This window comes from Myotis yumanensis, unplaced genomic scaffold (assembly GCF_028538775.1).
Source record: "Myotis yumanensis isolate MYYU_CA2020_CCGP unplaced genomic scaffold, mMyoYum1.0.hap1 SCAF_19, whole genome shotgun sequence".
Lineage (NCBI taxonomy): Eukaryota > Metazoa > Chordata > Mammalia > Chiroptera > Vespertilionidae > Myotis > Myotis yumanensis.
In genome coordinates this window covers 15,292,162-15,312,727 of record NW_027223770.1, presented here as the reverse complement: position 1 = coordinate 15,312,727, position 20,566 = coordinate 15,292,162, and the positions used below count along the sequence as shown (strand labels likewise).

Here is a 20,566-nt window from a genome sequence, read left to right as displayed (position 1 = left end):
ACACACCAAGGTGTGCTCTAAGCAAAAAATAGACACCAGATCTCTGAGTTAGCACCAAAAGCGTCACCTATCACTTTACATTATTTACACAGCGGATCCCACATGGGAATGCTATTTTGGCCAGACTAAAATGAACTTCACCTCATTGTTACTTTTTACAAATAGGACTAAGTTAGCTTTTTTGTTTTTTTTTTTTTAATTCTCACCCTCGGATTTTTTCCCCATTGATTTTTAGAGAGAGTGGAAGGGAGAGGGAGAGACAGCGAGAAACATCAATGTGAGAGAGACACATCGATTGGCTGCCTCCCCCATACCCCGGGCCAGGGCCAGGAGCCTGCCACCGAGGTACGTGGCCTTGACTGGAATCAAACCCGGGACCCTCCAGTCCCCAGGCCGGCGCTCTATCCACGGAGCCAAACCGGCCAGGGCTAAGTTAGCATTTTTAAAATGTAAAATGACACGTGTGGCTTGCATGTGTGGTTCCCACGCCATTTCTATTGGGCGGCGGCGGGCAAGGGGGGATTCGAGGTCCCTCCGGAGCACCCGACCGCTTCCCAGGCTCCGCGTCAGAAGGGCTGTCGGGGGCTGACGTGCCTGAGGAAGGGCCGTGGTCCCGAGGGCTCCCCATGTCAGTCTGCAAGTCCCCTCTCTTCCCTCCATCCTGCTCCCCAGCAGGGGCTCTGGGTGTGGAGGCACACGGCGGCCTGGCCCAGCCCCAACCTCTTCCTGACCCTGGCGTCTGGCCCAGTGCTGGCCCTTGACCACGCCTGGCACGCCACACCTGCCCAGGCCCACACAGACGCCAGGTCTGGGCTGGCCAGCTGGTCACGGAGAAATTCCTCTCCTGAGCCTTCTCTCCTCCGCTGACCAGGAGCTGTGCCAGGGGACGGGCCACTGGGGCCTGAACCCTGTCTCTGCCACCTGCCAGATGTGCGACCTTGGGCAGCTACTTGGCATCCCTAAGCCTCCACCTCCCAGCCTGTGACCGGGGGTAAAGGGCCCCCCCCACCCCGCCCCACGGTCTGGCTATGGGGTTAACGAGGCAGAGTAGGCAAGGCCCACAGGAAGTGCTGGGCGAATGGTAACTGTTAGCAGCACCCCTTTCGGTGCTAAGTAAGATCCACAAGCTACAACCATGAAGAATACAGGGGGAATTACAACATTTTTACAAACCCTTGGCCCGGCTGGCGTGGCTCAGTGGTTAAGCATCGACCTATTAACCAGGAGGTCACGGTTCGATTCCCGGTCAGGGCACATGCCCCGGTTGTGGGCTTGATCCCCAGCAGGGGGTGTGCAGGAGGCAGCCGGTCAATGATTCTCTCTCATCATTGATGTTGATATCTCTCTCTCTCCCTCTCCTTTCCTCTCTGAAATCAATAAAAATGTATTAAAAAAAAAAAAAAAAAAAAAAAAGAACACCACCCTGGCTTTCCATCAGCCTGTTCTGTGACCAACAGCACAGGGACTAAGAACCGTACCCTACACACAACTGGCCACTGACCCGAGACGATGGGGAGACCCGAGGCCTCGGCAGCACCTCCTACACACCTTCTGTTAGCCTGCACACCCCCCTCGCACACTGACCCCATCTGAGAATGGAGGCGGGACCAAGGCGGGGTCAGCGCCAAGTTTCCCATCGGAATCCCCGGCGGGGCAGGAGCTGACAGCAGTGTAAATGTCGGGGGGGGGGGGGGGGGGGGGGGTCTGGAAGCATTGTTGTGACCCAAGCCCAGACCTCCCTCCCCAGCCTCCCTGGTCCTCGCCACTCTCCTTCCCGTGCTGCCTCCCGGCACAGGGTCCCAGACCCCAACCCAGGAGCCTCCTTGCCCCCAGGGTCGGTCCCCCGCGTCCCCCTGTCCAATTTCCCTCGCAGCAGTTACACCACGCTGCCTCCCATACCGAGAAAAGCAGGGACCTCCTGTGGCCCCCAGTGCCTCCAGCACCAAATTCCATGCCAAACACACGGCAGGTCACCAACGAAGATTTAAATGAATAAACGAATGAGCCAATGAGCAGAATACGTGTGAACAGACGTTTCATCAAGTTCCAACATCCGAGACCCTTAGTTGCAAAGCCCTGGGCATGCAAGGGGCCGTGGGGGGGGTGGGGAGTGGGGGGGGCGGGGGGGGGGGGGACAGGGGATGGGGGGGGTGTTGAAGAGCCGCCAAGAGCCAGGGGCAGCTGTCACAGTGCATCCTAAGGATTTCAACGATTGGTTGTGCAATTCATGTTCTGGTTTAAAAAAAGAAACAAAAAGAGTAAGTCCTTGAAACCCTTGTGGACGAGAAAGGAGCCACATACGTACTAAACCTGACAAGCTCAGGGGAGGCCTGCATGGCGGCCCAACAAACTCAGAGACGGAAAGGAACCACGTAGGATGGTCTGGACATAAAAATTCCCGACTAAGGGCGAGTCCTGGCGGGTCGTCATGTCCTAGGGCAGTCTCTTCCCTGACAAAGGTGCATCTCTACCTTCAAGGAGCCTGTCTGTAGCCTTTTTGCATCTAAGATAACACGCCTTTGGAATGCTGGGTAATTTCCTTTTCCCAGAACCTTCAGGGCACCAACCGCACCAGAGCAGAGACCACAAAACCCCTCATTGCAATTGCTGCGGTGTTAATTGTTAACTGTCTTAACTCTCCTACAACCACCCCCCTGTCAATGAAGCGCCCCCTTATATCCAGTTTACTTCTTACCCAATCCCAGAGAGGTCCCCGCCTGCCTGGCTATGCTCTCTCCCGCCTCCCTCATTTATCACCAACGGATCTCACAGAACCCCCCTCTGCCTCTTCCTTTGATGGTGATGCATAAGAGAAGGTGCAAAACTGCCACTCTCCGCAGCAGCTCCTGGAGATTTTATGTCCAGGCCATGGTTACCCGTTTGGCTCACACGAACTCATAAAAATCCTTTACAGGCTCAAAGGTTTCTGACGTTGACGTTTACTTGGTGTCGCGGGGCAAGATTCCAGAGATGCCCACCCAGGACCACCTGGTGGGCCCAGGACCACCTGCAAGGCGCCCGCAGGGGCCCACCGTGCCCCACCCGCTCCCTGCTTTGCTTCGGGGGAGCTTGGGTGAATTTTTCTCAGAATCCCGAATCTCCTTCTTTTAAGATAAGAGGCCCAACTTTATTGAAGCTGTTAAAAAAAAGAAAAAAAAATCCTTGACGTGGAGTTCCTGGTGAAGGGTTGAGAGAACCCAGGCCAGGAGGAAAATGAGCGGCTGGTTTTTAACGTTGGCTTTCAGTTGGAACTGCTTGCTGAGAGTCTGAACAAAACCTTTTGCTGAGTAAATAAGTAAGAGCCTGAACTCACTGGGCTCCGGAGATAAGGGGGACCTCCTCCCTCCAACTCGAATCTCGGGTATTATCAGGCGACTGAGACTCTCTGTGGGGGTGTCAGAGGGTATTCCTCCAGATGTGCAGGAGCCCAGAGGGGATTCCAACTCAACTGTAGTGACATGATCGACTCCTCTGGGGATGTGCATATAAAGGTTGGTTACCAGGCGCTCCGAGTCCTCTCGGCTCTATTAGACAGCTGGGGAGAGAAACCCAGGCGTGTAACAGGGTTGGATGAGCCCTAGCCGGTTTGGCTCAGTGGATACAGCGTCGTCGGCCCGAGGACTAAAGGGTCCCGGGTTCAGTTCTGGTTAAAGGCTCGTAGCTCAATGGCAGGCTCAATCCCTGTGTGGGAGGCAACCAAACGATGTGTCTCTCTCACATTGATGTTTCTCTCTCTCTTTCTCTCTCTCTCCACTCTCTCTAAAAAAAAAAAAAAAACAATGGAAAAATATCCTCAAGGGGATGAGGATTAACAGCAACAACATAAAAAGGGTTTGATGTGACCCTGGAGGTGACAGCCCCTTGGAGCTCAGTCCATAAGCCGTGCACTTTAACCCACCACACAATATTCCTAAAAACTTGTTCGGACTCTGCAGAACCCCAAAAGGACTAAAATTACTATGGGAAATAGTGCCTCCAAGGCTGAAAACTCCCAGCCCCCACAAATACTCCTGCAGAGATACGATCAACAGGAAACCTTTACTGGACCCCTCACTGCACCGGAGCAGAGACCACAAAGCCCTCACTGTTCGTGTCGCCTGCTAACTATCCTGTACCCACCAACGTAAAAGAAGTATGTGTCTCTCGCCTTACTCTTCTTTTTTAAAAATATATTTTTATTGATTTCAGAGAGGAAGGGAGAGGGAGAGAGAGATAGAAACATCAATGATAAGAGAGAACCTCGGATCGGCTGCCTCCTGCACACCCCCCACTGGGGATCGAGCCTGCAACCGGGGCATGCGCCCTTGACCGGAATCGAACCCGAGACCCTTCAGCCCGCAGGCTGACGCTCTATCCACTGAGCTAAACCCACTGGGGTTGCCTTAGTCTATATCCCACCCCCAGAGCCTTCCCTGCTTTGGTTCCTCCCGCCTCCCTAATCTATCGCCAATGGATTTCACGTAATTCCCTTACGCCTCCTCCTTTGATCGCATAAAATAAGGTGCAGGTGCAAATGTTTCTCATGTTGACAACCTTCAACCCCAATCAAAGCAGAACCCCCAGGCCGGGTCTCCCCACCCCAACCCCACAGCCTCGCTGCGTGGCCCCAGCTGTGCAGTGTTAGTTCCAGGTCCTATAAAGAATAAACCTTTATTTATTTTTTCAAGTAAATATTGCTGAAGGACCTTATAATCGTAGTAAGAATGACAAGGGCAAGTCCAGCCATGACAATGGCTGACCGGCACGCCCCTCCCCTCCTGGCAGCTGGGGCCAATGCACACACTGCACAAGACGCACACGGCTGCCCAGGGAGAGAGGGGGGCACTAAGGCGGACCCGGAGGAACGGGCCAGACTCAGGGCGCATGCTGTCGTGGGGAGAGGGAAGAGGCCACCCTGGAGAAGTCCCTTCCTCTCTTTCCCAGGGCCGCATCTCCTAGAGACCGTGCCCAGGCCCCCGATCGGGACCCCTCTCCTGGGCAGTTTCCCGTCGCAGAAGAGATGACCTCAAAGCTGGTCGGCCACAGGCAGGGACCGTGGGGCGGTGGGTAAGAGGTCTGGCCTTGGAAGTCTGACACCAGGCGTATACTCATCAGATACTTGGATAAACCAGAACGCCTTCCAATCCATAAAAGACCAAGGAACCAACGAACATAAAGGACAGGAAAAGGTTATTCTCAGATTAAACTCAAACACCAAAGGAATATGAAAAGATGTCCACAGGGGGTGGGGGGAGTGCAGGAATGAAGAAGTACAGACCGGTTGTTACAAAATAGCCACAGGATGTAAAGTATAGCGCAAGGAATACAGTCAATAATATTGTAACAACTATGCAGGGGGCCAGGTGGGGACTTGTAAAGGATAAGATAGTCCAAAGGTTAAGTCTGAAGGATAAGATAGACTCTAACCACTGGGTGATACACCTGAAACTAATACAAAACAATACCGAATGGAAACCGTAACGGAAAAATAGGATCTTAAAAATCAATATCATAAAACATGAACTCAAGAAAAATACAGAGAAATGGTGAATGTATGGGCACTACTGCATTATCTTAAGTTTAATATTTTCATTTATACCCCAAGCAAAATTTATCTTCCCACTTTCCCAGCTGTAACGAAGCTAACTCATCAGTAATAGTTTGATATATCCTTCTCAGTGTATCTAGTTTTCCAATCAGAGTACTACCATGTTCAACATTTTCTCATGGACCAGGGATGTATACATGATTTTAAAACGACTCTGATTACTAACATGTTCTTTGCTAGACATGTCTGAATGGATTTTTTTTTTAATTAAATAAAATCTGGGAACTGCAAAAAGTCGTTCAAACTCTCTCGCGACCAGGGAAGGCAGATGAAACCGGATGTGTCATTTCTTGCCTGTTGCTGGCAGGAGTTCATGGATCTAGCAGTGGTTCTCAACCTTCTGGCCCTTTTTAATACAGTTCCTCATGTTGTGACCCAACCATAAAATTATTTTCGTTGCTACTTCCTAACTGTCATGTTGCTACTGTTATGAATCGTCATGTAAATATCTGATATGCAGGATGGTCTCAGGCGACCCCTGTCAAAGGGTCGTTCGACCACCAAAGGGGTCGCGACCCACAGGTTGAGAACCGCTGGTTAAAGGCTGGGAAGGGCACTTCACAATGCCTCGTAGGGCTGAGGTTTGCACACTTTACCATCCAGCAATTCCACGTGCAGGCACAGCCCAGAGTACTCACCCCTGTATGTGTGCCCCCGTTCAGGATGTCTGTCACAGCACTGGGGCACAGGGGCACAGGACAGAATGGACATGTCTTACGTGTCCAGGAGGGGTGGCTGAATAAACTGTGGCACATTCACACAACTGACTATTATATAGCCATTTAAAGGGAAGAAATCACTCCATATGTATCAAGTTGGGTCAGCCCGAAACAAGATGTCCATCTTCCAAAGTGTTGCAAACAGACACACCAGCATGGATCCATTACAGCCATGCAACGCATGACGACTTTTCGACCCTTCGGCCAACACATACAACCGTGATCCCATCAGATTATAATGGCGCTGAAGAGTTCCTCTCACCTAGTGACATCACAGCCATCTACCAGCACAGCACAACGCGTTACTCACGTGTGTGAGGTGATGCTGGTGTAAACAGAGCTATTGTACTGCCAGTCATATAAAAGTACTGCACGTGCAATTATGTGCAGCGCACCATCACGATAAATAACTACTGCCCTGCTGGTGTGGCTCAGTGGCTGAGTGCCAGGAGGTCCGGGTTCGATTCCCAGTCAGGGCACATGCCGGGGTGCAGGCTCGAACTCCAGTGTGGGGTGTGTCGGAGGCAGCCAATCAATGATTCACTCTCATCATTGATGTTTCTCTCTCTCTTTCCCTCTCCCTTCCTCTCTGAAATCAATTAAAAAAAAAATTTTTAAATGACTATTTACTATAGTATATTTTCTGTCTGTTTATATATTTAAAAAAAGTTTGCTGGAGAACAGTGTGCTGCATTTTGTGGGCAGCAGCCTCAGTTATCTGGTGGTTCCAGCATCTTAGGATTGCATCATTGTCTCATGTGCTTGATTTAATCTCCTGTTGTTTTGTACAGTAAGATGCTGTACAGCAGTGGTTCCCAACCTTTTTTGGGCCAGGCCCCACCTAAGCATCTCTAAAATCCTGATGCCCACCCCCCTGTGACATAGAATTCTTATTAGTAAAAAAGTGAACTCCTACTCACGTGGAGGAAGCCTAAAAGGGCATTAACTTGGTCTAAACAAGCTTCCAAAGAACATGCCACCCATGAAAGAGAAAAATAAAAGAACCAAAGGACAGTTGAAGTCCTGAGGAAGAAATCACTAAGAAATTGTTAAAAATAATAATAATATGAAGTGATATGAAAAAACAGCAAATAAGGTTTCAAAACATAGGAGAACTGAAATGTATACATATGTCACAATGTATATGTATAGACTGTATATGAGGCCCCTAGAACCATAGGAAATGCAAGCAATACACTGTTAATAACTCATTCTCGAATTGCCCCCCTTAAAAATCAAATTGCCCCCTCCCCCGTGGGGCATGTGCCCCACGCTGGGAACCACTGCAGTACAGTTTGCAGCCCAGAAGCAAACACCATATATCCTAGGTATGCTGCTCACACGACGAAACAGCCTAACGATGCCTTTGTCAGAACATTCCCTGTCGTGAAGCAGCACATGGCTGTACTTAAAAGTTAGACACCTACAAAATAATTCCGAGTGTGTGTGGCGAGGCAGCACTGTTTTGTGTGCATGTGTACATGTGTAAACACTGTGTGTTTAAGATAATAAAACATAAGGTGCTTCCAAATTGAAGCAGTACATCCTAGGAAGACTGAGAACAGGATAGGCTATAGGGGCAAGGCTTTTTAGTTCTATATACTAACTAGTACGAGTGGCCCGGTGCACAAAATTCATGCATGGCAGTCCCTCAGTCCAGCCTGCACCCTCTCCAATCGGACATCCCTCTAGCAATCTGGGACCACTGGCTCCTAACTGCTCACCTGCCTGCCTGATCGTCCCTGACCTCTCTGCCTGCCTGCCTGATCACCTCTAACTGCCTCTACCTGCCAGCCTGATTGCCCCCAACTGCCCTCCCCTGCCAGCCTGGTGGCTCCCAACTGCCCTCCTCTGCCAGCCTGATCCCCCTAACTGCCCTCCCCTGCCGGCCTGATTGCCCCTAACTGCCTCTGCCTTGGCCTCGCCACCATGGCTTTTTCCGGAAGGATGTCTGGAAGGTCTCCCGGTCTAATTAGCATATTACTCTTTTATTAGTATAGATATACTTGGGAGAATTTCATATGGGGAAATGTGCACATCTGTTAAATGTGACTGATTAGGATGGGGCGCCTGTTAGATTACTTTTCAGAAAAAAATTCAGAGGCTATAAAAGAAAAAATTGATATCTTCGGCCACATAAAAATACACACCAGGGAAAGGGAGAGGGCACAGATCAAAGACAAATGGAAAAAGGAGGAAATATCCCCAATGTGTGTGTAACAGACTAATTCATTCCCTTCACTTATAATGTTCAAATCAATAAAAACTGGCCAAGGACACGAATACACAACTTATGGTAAATGTAACAGGACATAGGGAAAGATATTCATCTACACTGGAAAATCCCCGAGGGATAGAGACACCATTGCTCACCCTTAACCGCCACGTCCCAGAGGCCAGACCCCACGCTGCCGCCGGAGCTGGGGCGCCAGGCCTGGCGGAAGTGCAACCCGGCAACCTTTCGGGGGGCGATTTGGCATTATCTCCCCCAAACCCGCCCTGGCCTGGGAATTCCGTGGCTGGAAGTGGATCCCATGGAAAAGTTTCCTTACATGTGCACAGATTTCTCTATCAAGATCTTGACAGCAGCCCTATGTGTAACAGCGAAAGGCGGACACAACTTGGAAATATGTGCAGAAACCTGCTTAGGCCATCAAGGCCCAGACACGGGCCCTGATGCAAATGTGAAGAAGGGGATGCAAATGCAGGCAGGCTGCGGTCACATGGTCTCCAAAGTACACTCTTGATTTCTAAAAGGCAGGTGGAAAGCAACGCTCTGTGCACCCCCACATGTGCTCTTTTTTATTTTAAGATTTTTAAAAATACATTTTTACTGATTTCAGAGAGGAAAGGAGAGAGAGAGAGACATCAAGGATGAGAGAGAATCATTAATCAGCTGCCTCCTGCATGCCCCACGTTGGGGCTCAAGCCCTAGCAGCTGGGCTCCCCATGTGCCCTTAAGGAGAGACTGACATGCATACGTGGATAGTCTGTCCATCAGTGGGTTATCTGGGAGGATGCAGAAAAAAAACCAAGGGGGTTACCTCTCCCAAAGGAATCCCTGGGGACAGGGGTCTGGAATGGAAGAGACCATCTCTTGTTATCATACGCCCTTTTGTGTGTTTAACTTTTTAAACTGGGGGGTGTGGCACACTTTCAACTAAAAACACGCTAAAAAGAGAAGAAGAAGAAGAAGAAGGAAGAGGAATACACTGGGGACTTCAGTTCTGAGCAAGCCCTCGCTCGCTGTGCCAGTGCCAGACCCTCACCTGTCAGGTCTGGGGTTTTCTGTGGGGTCCAATGGGGATACAACTGTTGGGCATGAGGGTAAGAGGAGCTCCCAGGATGGTGATCAGGGGGAAGTGGAAGGATCAACTGCCCCTCAGATCCAGGTGGCACGGGCTGGTCTCTTCGTGTCGCGATCCATAGGCAGAGGACGGGGGCAGGGGAGCCGCCCGGCACAGGTGCACACAGTTGAGCACACTGTGCCTGCCCCACCACAGGGTCACCAATTCTGCTTTATAGGAAAGCTCTGTCGGAGCTGCTGGCAACACATCTTGGAGCAGAGCAGTCTAATCCGCCCTCCTCTCGCCAAGTTAAAAACAGCCCAGTGCGCCCGGCCCGGCCCGTGCGGCTCAGGGGTTGAGCATCGATCTATGAACCAGGAGGTCACAGTTCCATTCTCAGTCCGGGCACATGCCTGGGTTTCAGGCTCCATCCCCAGTAGGGGGCGTGCAGGAGGCAGCTGATCAATGATTCTCTCTCATGGATGTTTCTATCTCTCTTTTCCTCTCCCTTCTTCTCTGAAATGGATACAAATACATTTTTTAAAAGCTTAAAAAAACAAAAACAGCCCAGTGCAAAAATCTAGGTGTACGCAGATGGGGGGGAGGGGGAGGCCAAGGGGAGGGGAGGAGGAGGGGTGGGGATAGGACATTCTAGAAGCTGCCTGGGGAAACTCACAAAGATATCTCCCCCACCCCCCGCCCCGACAGTGGAAGGGAGGGAGGGAGGGAGGAGGAGGAGGAGGAGGAGGAGGAGGAAGAGGAGGAGGAGGGGGAGGAGGAGGGGGAGGAAAGAGAGAGAGAAGAGGAATTGATGTAAAAGAGATACATCACATGCACGGGTTGCCTCCTGCACAAACCCCAACTCAGGCCGGAGATGGAACCTGCAAGCAAGGTTCGTGCCCTTGACTGGAAATTGAACCCGTGACCCTTCAGTCTGTGTGGGCCAACAATCTAATCCCTGGGCAAACCAGCAAGGGCAGGTGTGGTTTCTGTGGAATTGACTCTGACCCTCTGGCTCATCTTTATCTACATACTAAATCTAGGGCAGCCAGTCAACTAAGTGAAGTCACCCCAGGCACTAACCTGTGTGGGTCCAGGACAGCCACAGGGGGGGGCACCCCCCTCCTCCTCTACCTGCTCCTCATTTTGAAGAACAGCCCTGCCCCAGGGTGGTGGGCTGGGGCTCCCGGGCCTCGTGGGACAGTGAGCAGGGAGCAGAGCGGACGGGGACTGTGGCCTGCTGCATGCGGGGCGCTCTCTCAGGCCCTGCACCACAGGGGTAAACACAGAAACAGGCCCCGTTCCTGCCATGTACACCTGGGCGGGGAGGGAGCGGTGGCAAGCAAATAAGTGAGTAATTTCATGTGACAATGGTCTTTGTGATGAGGCCAATACACAGCGGAGCAGGGTTTGCTGGGCAGCGGGCTCCCCCGGTTCTGTCAGGCCTGGGGGAAAGGAGGCAAGCAAAGATGCTGGGGGGGCTGGGGGGTGAGGGGGGGGGCGGGGAAGAAGGTTCCCCACACGGAGAAGAGTGAAGACCCTGAGGCTTTGCTGGGTGTGAGGAACAGAAAGAAGGCCGATCGATGCATATAAGCATAACCAATGGACATAAGACACTGGGGGGTCGGGGAGGCCAGGGGATTGTCAAGGGCGGGGGGGGAAAGAAAGGAGACATATGTAATACTCTTTGTAATACTTTAAGCAACAAAACAATTAAAAAAAAAAAAAAAAAAAGAAGAAGGCCGATCAGACTGAACGCCAAAGGGTCAGAGTCAATTCCACGGAAACCACACCTGCCCTTGCTGGGTTGCTCAGTGGCACCAGGGAGGCCACTAGGGCCAGGTGATGGAGGGCATCACAGGCAACCCTGGATGGAGCCTGGACATCACCAAGGTCCCAGGAGAAATCGGGGCGGGGGGGGGGGGGGGAGGAGGGGGGTCTCCAAAGAGGAGAGGCTCTGTGCGCTCACGGTTAAGACTCCAGGGCTGGCCTGCAGCCACCGTGCCTGATCGCATCCATTTGTAAAACACTGTGGGGCCCCGTCCATTTTATTCTGATTAACAGAAGAGGAAACGGAGGACGGAGAGATTAAACTAAGGGTCCCCAGGTCGGACAGCTGGGAAGTGGCGGGGCCAGGGATGAAGGAGCCCAGCGGCCCGCTCGGCTCAGCACCTCTGCACTCTGCCACCCAGGGGTCCAGGGTGAGCCGTCCGGGCTGGGTGACCTGACAAGCTTGTCGGCCTCTTGGCCACACAGATCCCTCGTCTGAGAAACGCAGGGGGCAGGAGGGACTTCTGGGAGGTATGTGAGCCTCTAAACACATCCCCGGATTGACAAGGCACAGCCTCAGTCCAGAGCCCTCACTCGGCCCAGGCCCTGAAGGAGAGGGGTGCTGGCCAAGGCCTCCCCAGTGCGTGGCTGCCCCTGTCCCCTCACGTTCTGCCCGTGCCAGCAAAGGAGGGGTCTGCCACCACCGCTCCCACTTGCTCCCATGACCGCAACCACACTCACCTCTCCTCCTGGCACCCTGGGGCCACGCCACACACCACACGCCACACGCCACAGGACACACGGGACACACGCAGCTGCCCAGGGAGAGGAGGGGCACTGCCAGCTCCTGCACGAAGCCCAGGTCCCACAGCCCAGCCAGGCTCGGGGAACACGCTGAAGGGGGAGGAGCATGCAGGGGGAGGGCAGGGGGAAGCCACATTGGAGACAACCAACAGGGCTTGGCACAGATCCTCAGCCAGGGCAGAGCTGTGCCCCTCCGCTGAGCAGCACCCCTCTTCCAGCTCCTGGGGTGCAGGGCACTGCCCCCCTGGGCTCCAGGGGCAGCCCCTCTTCCTCTGAGCAGTGCCCCCTTCCCAGAGCGAGGTCCCCTCTGCTAGCGAGGTTCTCCCTCCAGAGCAGGGGCACTGCAGGGCCACGTGCGGCCCCGAGTCGCTGCAGAGCTGGCTACCACACAGAAACCCCTCCCCGGCCCCTCGCTCCCACAGGGACCCTCACTTCTGCAGACGGAAACCTCCCCCTTCCACCCGGGACCTGTGCCCAGCCCCGCGGGACCACTGCCTGCAGTGGTGATTCTGGAACAAAGAGGTCTCAGGGCATCAGCAGTGGAGGGTCCACTCCCGAGTGCCTAGGGGGGCGTCCAACCCGGTGAGGACTGCTGAGGGGGAGAACAGGAAAAGGGGGTGCTGTGCATGTGGGTGGGGGCGGCGGGGTGGGTGGGGTACCTAGAAGAGAAATGAAACCATAAGAAAGGGGAATCAAGACCTCCATTTCCTGCAGCAGCCGGTCCCTGGGAACAGAGAAGCCACTAAAAGAGGCCCTTCTGAGCTCGTGTCACATCAGGAAGGCTTTCCAGCGAGCCGGCTGCATCTGAGCGCTCTTCCAAGTAAAGCTTAGGACCAGGGGAAGAATGGGTGGCTGCGTCCTGCCAGGGACCCGCACACCCTCTGGGCTGCACCCAGGGCCCAGGGCAGGGCAGGGGGAAGGCTGGCTGGAGCTGGCTGAGGCTCATGTTATCAGAACTGATGCAGGCCCCTTCTGTCCCGGGCGCACCCAGCCCCTACGTCGCAATGAGGAGCCCCACCCACCCACAGCCCCTTCTCAGGCAGCCCTGGCTGAGGGCCCCTCAGACCCTCCCAGCATCCAGAACCTACCAGCTCTGCACAAACACACCAATCCTCCCTCCAGCACAAGCGTGCACCCCAAAACAAACACGGGAAACCCAGGAACGTGGTAACCGCTGCACACACGTGCCTCCCACCCCTACTCCCAACATACGGCTTCTGGGGGCTGCTGGACCCCCTCGGCCGGGGCGCTCTCTTCCCCCATCCCTCGGCGCAGGGCACTGCCCACCGGGCTCCTCAACCATCAGCTCGGGCTCCAGCAGACTTTGTTTGTGAGGCTGCAGGTCCCTGGAGCTACCAGCCAGGAGCCTGGAGCGTCCAGAGGCACTGGGAGTGGCTAAGCCAGCCCAGCGGGGATCTCCTCGCCAAGGTGGGTAAAGGGAAGCCCTCTGCCCAGCCCCGCCCCGCCCGGCTCCCAGGAAGAGCACATGGGGTGGTGGGCTGTGGTGGAGAGGAAGCAGAGGTGTGGAGACACTGCCTCCCAGGGGTGTCCCGGGGGGGCGGGGGGGGGGCGGGGGAATGTCCTGGGGCAGCCTGTAGCTGTGGGTGGAGGGTGCTGCCCCAGTGCAGGGCACCCTTGCCCGGGACCCCCGCAGGCTCACCCACCATCCTCATAGCCTGTCCGGCACCTGATCCTGAGCCAGGTGGCAGGGACTGTCTCCCTGGCCCACCCCACACAAATCCAGGAAACCCCTAGGCCCTCCCCCAGCCACCTGCCTCAGCCCAGACCTTCCGGGCTCAAGCCTTGAGGCCTTGGCAATTTCAGATCCTCCCAGGACCCAGACCCAGGGAGGTGGTTGGAAGGACAAGATGGGGCGGGGTGGGGCGGGGCCTGGGGACAGAGCAGTCCAGTCCGGGCTTGTTCAGCAGATCGGGGTTCGCTCACCCCACCTCTCCAGAGAGCAGTGCCCGGGTGGACAGCATACCCGCTGGGAAGGCACCATAAATCTAACCGAGGGGGCAAGCCACGTGCCAGAACCTGGGGTCGCCAGCAGCCCTGCACGCCCCCCTCCCCCACACTGCCCTTTCAGGACCATCCTAGTTCCCAGGGATACGCCCTGTCCATCCACGGCAGCCTGGGGACAAGGACCACCCTGAGCGTCGAATCAAATCCTTTCCAAGGAAGAGGCTCAGAGAAACTGAGGCACAGAGAAGAGCAGCCCCCGAGAAAGTGTAGGAGACCCAGCCACCACAGGGCCCTGCCCCACCTGGAGGCCCCGCCATCCTCCTGGCCTCTTCCGGGTGTGTGTTCTCCCACCCAGGAGCTGAGGGGACCGAGGCCCTGGCCCAGGGCACAGCCCGCCCCCAAGAACACGCTGCAGCCCGGCCAGCTCACCTGGCCCTCCTGGCCTGCCAGTCAGCTGTTCTGGAGAGAGAGTGATGGGGAGAAAGTCCGATTGCTGCGGGAGGAGAGAGTGCAGGACCCAGGACCCAGGGGCCTCTGAAGGGGGTGGGCGAGGGTCTGGAGCTGGAGAATGAGTGAGTGAGCAGGAGGGGCCTTAGGCCGCCCAACAGGGTGCAGGGAGGGGGCAGCGGGTTGCTCAGCAGCACTACGAAGGGGTAGCCAGAGGGGCTTCTGGAGCCAGGCCCGGGGCCTGGGAAGAGGGAACAGACAACCAGGAAGAAAGGAGGACCCTGCTCAGCTGATGAGAGCATCGTGCCCGTACGCCAAGGTTGCAGGTTCGATCCCCGGGCAAGGTACATACAAGAATCCACCAATGAATGCATAAGCGAGTGGAACAACAATCCATGTCTGTCTGTCTCTTTCTCTCTTTCTCTAAATAAATAAACTAAAATCAATAAATTAAAAAAAAACAGTCAAGGAGAAGAACGATTCCCATCTTGATAGAATGTGTTTGGTTACAGGGTGGGGCTAAGGATGGGCTCTCAGGCCCGGCCCCAGCCCCATCTGGCCTCACCCCCCCCCCAGGTCCCGGGGTCCGTTCTTGGACCCTGCGCCACATGTGCAGGCTGGTAGGTGTGACACAAGGAGGGGAAAGAAGGCATCAATAGATAAGGTTGGACGGTCTGGACTTGATCTCCTTCCCACCCTGGAGGCTGGAAGTCGGGGGAGGGGGGAGGGTCAAGAGAAACGTTTTCTCCTCTTCCCGCTCTTCCTCTCCGTGGCCTCTCTCTCTCTCTCATTCCCCTCCCCCTCCTCCCAGCCCCTGTCCCCTCCAGCCACCCGTCCTGGTGTCTCCGTCCCCATCTCCACCTCCTCCCTCCAGTCTCCCGCCCGTTACGTAAGGGGCCTGAGAACACACAGAGGGAGCTTTGTTGTCAAACCACATCCATACAGCGCCGGGTCGAGCCAGCGCAGCTGTTCCCCATTCCCTCCGCCTTGGCAGGGCTGAGACGCCAGGCAGGAAGCCCCACACGCCTCCATGTGGGGGGGTGGAGGGGCAAATGCTAGCCCCAGAGCCCCCAGGCAGCCTAATGGGTGGCCAGGATCAGTCAGCCATTGGGTGGGATCCCAGCAGGAGGCCAGCTGGCCCTGGGACAGAGCAAAGCCAGGGCCACGGACACCAGAGAGCTCTGGGCTGGAGCAGGGCCCACCAGCGCACCGTGTTCTTGTCCACACAGAGACGCACGCCCGTGTCCGCTCACACGCGACCCACGCGCACACACACGGACCCATCGGCCCAAGCACGACACACTGTGTGTGCTCACCTGGGAGGCGTCTGAGCAGACACCTCCTCCATCCCAGCAGGAACCTCTGGGCAAGAGCTGAGCTCTGGGGGGGGGGGGCGGGGGGGGGGGGGCAGAGAGCAGAGGCCAGCAAGCCCCGCCGGCCAGCTCTGTTGGGGACCCTCAGGCTGCAGGACAAGCTCCCGCTTCCTGCCCAGGAAGGTGTCTCAGGAACGGGGAGATTCAGGCGCCACGTTGCAGGCCACACGGCTTCCCACGCTGTGGGCAGTGCCCCTTCCCAACACCCAGCTGCTGGAAGAGCCATCTCACTAGAAACTTCTGGGGCTGCTCACAACAGGAGGTGCCCTGAGCCCCGAGCCCTGCATGGCGCCCACCCCGCCCACCAAGTCCAGCTGCCACTGTCAGGACAACTTGGATGGGAAGGGCTGAGGGGGAGAGAGGGCAGGACAAGGGAATGAAGGAGGCAGACACCCAGGAAGAGAGACGACTGAATCAAAGGAGGAAAAGGGAAGGGAGCCAGGAAAAGATTGCGGGGGCGGAGGGGGAGGAGGGGGCGAGGGAGGAAAAGCAACACAGAGGGGACAAGAGGAGAAGGGAGTCGACAGCCCAGCCTATCTCTGTGGGGTCGGCCGCCACCTTACAAACACACCCCCGACCAGCCCCGAGCTCACTCTCAGCCCCACAAAGCCAGCCCAGGAGCAGCAGGACAGCTGGACACTGTTCCCAGTCCCACGGCAGCCACGCCCCCCGGGGGCTGGAGAAGGGACAGGTAAGTGACACCAGGACCTCAGAGAAAGCAAGGACATGGGGACAGGCGGTGGGATGCAGCCGGTGGGATGCCCGGTGGAAGAGCTACCCTGTGACCTTGAACAGCGAGTTCCACAGAAAGCGACTGAGCAGGTGCTGTGTGCCAGCAGGGCGCCAGGTGCCAGGGCCGCACGGTGAGCATTCGGGTCCTGCCCTGCAGGTCTGAGGCCTCTGCCAGCTTTGAACGTCTATTTCATTTGTGCACCGTGATCTCGAGAGGCGGGGTGGCTGTAAGAACCCAACGGGTGGACACTCCATCCCCTGTCCCATCACACACACGGCCAGCATTTGTGGAGCACGGGGTCGGGGCACGGAGGGGTCATCTGAACACTCTCGTTCAGAAGTGGAGGCTGCCACCAGGGAGGGGACACACCCGGTCTCTGGGAAGGCGGCCGCCGCCCCCAGCACTGCCCCCCACCTGTCTGTGGTTGGCCAGTGGTTCCACCCTGGCCTCCATGGCTCCTCTGGGCTCAGCTGGGGGCTCGTGTCACAGGAGTGGGGTGTGCAGGAGGAAGGGACAGTGTGCTGGGTCATCAGGGAGCGTTCAGAGAACAGGGGCCGGATGCTGAGGGCACCCCTGGGGGGAAGTGGTTGCAGAGGTGAGGAGGTGAGGAGGCGCAGTGTACTGCTGGGACAGATGCGGGCTTTCACACACAAGCCTTAAAGCCAAGAAACGGCCTGGCCGGTTGAGCATCGACCTCTGAACCAGGAGGTCATGGTTAGATTCCCGGTCAGGGCACGTGGCCAGGTTGTGGGCTCCATCCCCAGTGTGGGGCGTGCAGGAGGCAGCCGATCCATGATTCTCTCTCATCATTGATGTTTCTCTCTCTCTCCCTCTCCCTCCCTCTCTGAAATCAGTAAAAATATATTTAAAAGAAGAATAATAAAGCCAAGAAATCCTCTGTCCCACTTTCGTCTGGAATTTAGGTGGAAATCCAGCTCGTAAGGAATACCAGTGGAGCTGTCTGGGTTGAAGCAAGAACAGGGTGAACCCTCCTTCCCAGCTGTCACTCCTGAGAGGGCCCCTGGGAGAGGGCTCTATGCCCAAGGGCGCCTTTCTTGGCCCAAAATAAGGAGGAGAGAACTGATATCCGAGACAGGAAGTGACGTCAGGACCCGTTTGTGCAAGGGCCTGAAGGGTGGGCTGAGGAGGGGTGACCGGCGCAGGGATGTGACCAGCTGACCACAGCGTGGGTGGGAGGGGCATGCCCCCCTGGTGGTAGACTCCCGCCCAGCCCCACCTGGGCCTCCTGCCGGCCCCTCCAGTGTCTGAAGGGGAGTGGGCGGGGCCTTCTCTGACAAACAGCTCACCTGTCCAAAGGGACACTCTGTTCCTTTGCCCCAGGGAAAGGGCAGGTAAAGCAGGGACACTGGGAAAACAAGTCAGGAACCCGAGCTCCATCTTCCATCTATTCATCAACAAATATTTATTGAGCGATTACTGGCCAGACACCCTTCCAGGCGTGGAGAGGATGGCAGTGAACAGGACAGGTTCCGGGAGCTCAGGCTAACGCGCCAAGCTCGCAGGGGGGAAAATGCAGACATCCCCAAGCCGGTCCACACCACACATGCCTCCGGAGTGTCCCCGTCAAGGTCACCGGCCTGCGCTTGACCTTCTGCAGTGATCGGGAGCTGTCCCTTCCTCGGGCAGAAGCCAGCTCCTGACCGTCCACGTGCCCCGGCCGAGTGCCCGGCGTGCCCCTGCCCAGCTCACCTCACCCGGACGCATCCGGAGGCCAGGGAGGCAGGGCGCATGTGATGCAGTTACATCAGACTCAGTGGGACGTTTCTGCTTGTGCTGTCAGCTGCTGGGGACCAACGAAACCAAGTGGGCTCCATCCTCACCGGTCCCAGCTCTCGGTCCAGCGGCCTCTGCCGCCAGGAGCACCCTGCTTCACTTCCCTCCCGTGGCCCCGAAGCAGAGGGTCCCCAGCACAAGCCTCGGGCCCCACTTATCTCCTGCTGGCCCTTCCAGCGGGGCCTCCCTGACCTGAGCAACCTCCCAGGAGCCTCTGGGGCCTTGAGCCGCAGGGAGCAAAGGTGCTCGGGCCTGGCAGGGATCTGGGGATGCCGGGCCCCAGGAGCCGCCTGGCCAGTGGGTGCTCAGACCCCACAGGGCACCCCCCGGCCCAACATGTTGCCCTGGTGGCCGGATGAGGCCCTGCAGTCCTGTGGGCGGCAGCCTAGCTGCCTGTCCATAGGCAGGGGAGCAGGCGGGTAGACCAGATGGAAGCAATTACCATTGGGAAAGTGGAGAGTGGGGGCTGGGCGGGGCTGGCTGCTGGGAGCGGGGATGCGGGAGGGGAGCCCTCCCTGCCCAGCTGAGAGGACTGACCCCAGGGGATGGGGTTCCGGGATGCCCAGGCAGAGGTGTGGGGTGCAGGGCAGCACAGAGAGCTCCGGGCTGGGAATCAGGAGGGCACGTGGGCCCCCTTGGTCACTAAGACCCGGTGACGTCAAGCAAACCCCTTCACACCTCCGAGCCTCGGCCTCCTCGTGAGTCACAGGACAGGGCGAGACAAGCTCAGGGAGCGACGGAGACCCGGGCTGGGCGTGCGGGGTTTGGAAGCGGCCTGGACACGAGGCCCTGCTCGCTGCTGACGAGCTGTGAGACCTGGGCCACGCAACCTCATCTCCCCGAGCCTCATCTGTTCATTTATAAACGGGCTTCATGCAGGGGCCGTGTGAGGCCGACAGGGAATGACGCAAGGAAGTGTCGGTGTGACTTCGTTGATTGGGCCAGGCTTTTCATTAGCGCTGGGCTGATACATGATTAAGGCCTCTGGCATTTGCTAAGCCCCTTTTTACAAGGACAGGTGTTGAGGGAGGATGCAAGGGCAGGGGACACAGGACAGACCGCGGCACAGGCGCAGCAGAAAGGACAGTGTACTGGCCCAGCGCCATGCACACTGGTTCCTGTCCTCTTTCTGGCCACCGCCGTCCCCCCCCCCTACCCCGGGAAAGCAGAGCCCAGAGCCCTGGCCCACCTGGACTTTGGTGTGGAGTGGCGGCCACTGGAGGCCCCGGCGGCCACTGAGGGCCTTGCCAGCCTGAGCCTGCCTCAGCCGGGGCAGCAGCACCCTCCACCCCGCTGGGCTGGGGGCGCAGCCAGCACTAGCGCTTCAGAGGTGGAGCAAGCACATTGCCTCCCCGCAGGGCAGCGCGGAGGGTGGTGTGGGCAGAGACAGGGCTGCAGGTCTCCTGGTCCCAGGCGAGGGGCTGGGACGAGAAGGCAACCTGCAGCTCTGGACACCTGTGTCCCTCCTCAACCCGAAAGGCAACCAACCCAGCCAACCCCCTTGGCAGAGCTGAGCCCCTGCTGGGCTCAGGGCGCCGAGCTGAAGGCCCCACACCTGCTTGTGGCCCAGGAATCACACAGCCGCTTTCACTTGCTGTTGCACTTGACCACTTCCTCTCTCTCTCTCTCTCTCTCTCTCTCTCTCTCTCTCACACACACACACACACACACACACACACACACACGCTGGGAAGGGGGTAGAGGTAGGGCATGATTCCGAGGCCAGGGGTGGCTTCCTTCAGGGGCACTGGGAACACTCCTGCAGGAGAGGGGGACTAATGGCTACAGTCACCAACACCTGCCTCCATTGGCCAGTTCCTCGGGCCACAGGAAGCTTTAGGTCAAGGCCCCGAGTCCTGAGAAGGAAGCAGGACCCTGTGGCCAGCAAACACTGCAGAGAAATCTCACCAGAAGGTCACTGTGGGGTCAGGAGAGAGAGAACAGGCCCTGTAAGGTTTCTGGGGGGTCCCACCCCTCACCCCAGCCCTGCTCTCCAGTGCCCTCCCTCCGTCTCAGGGTCTGGGAGTTTGGCCAGGCTCCGGCGGCAGCCTCGGTCACAATCTGTGACCAGGCCCTGGGACACTCCG

At 56.7% G+C, this 20,566-nt stretch overlaps 1 protein-coding gene across 6 annotated transcripts in view; it reads right to left on the bottom strand.

Moving 5' to 3' along the window:
• Positions 1–20,566, bottom strand: part of ST3GAL4 (ST3 beta-galactoside alpha-2,3-sialyltransferase 4) — a 40,278-nt gene that overhangs the window by 17,539 nt on the left and 2,173 nt on the right. The window contains exon 1 of one of the 6 annotated variants that reach the window (XM_070399216.1): positions 13,832–13,886. The exons of 2 other annotated variants lie outside the window; for them this stretch is intronic. In XM_070399216.1, coding sequence (XP_070255317.1) covers positions 13,832–13,840 — 9 coding nt within the window. In that variant the 5' untranslated portion in view covers positions 13,841–13,886. Of the gene's footprint in view, positions 1–13,379; positions 13,399–13,831; positions 13,887–20,566 lie in introns of those variants that run through there. 3 more of the 6 variants (XM_070399217.1, XM_070399213.1, XM_070399210.1) reach the window with 3 other exon arrangements.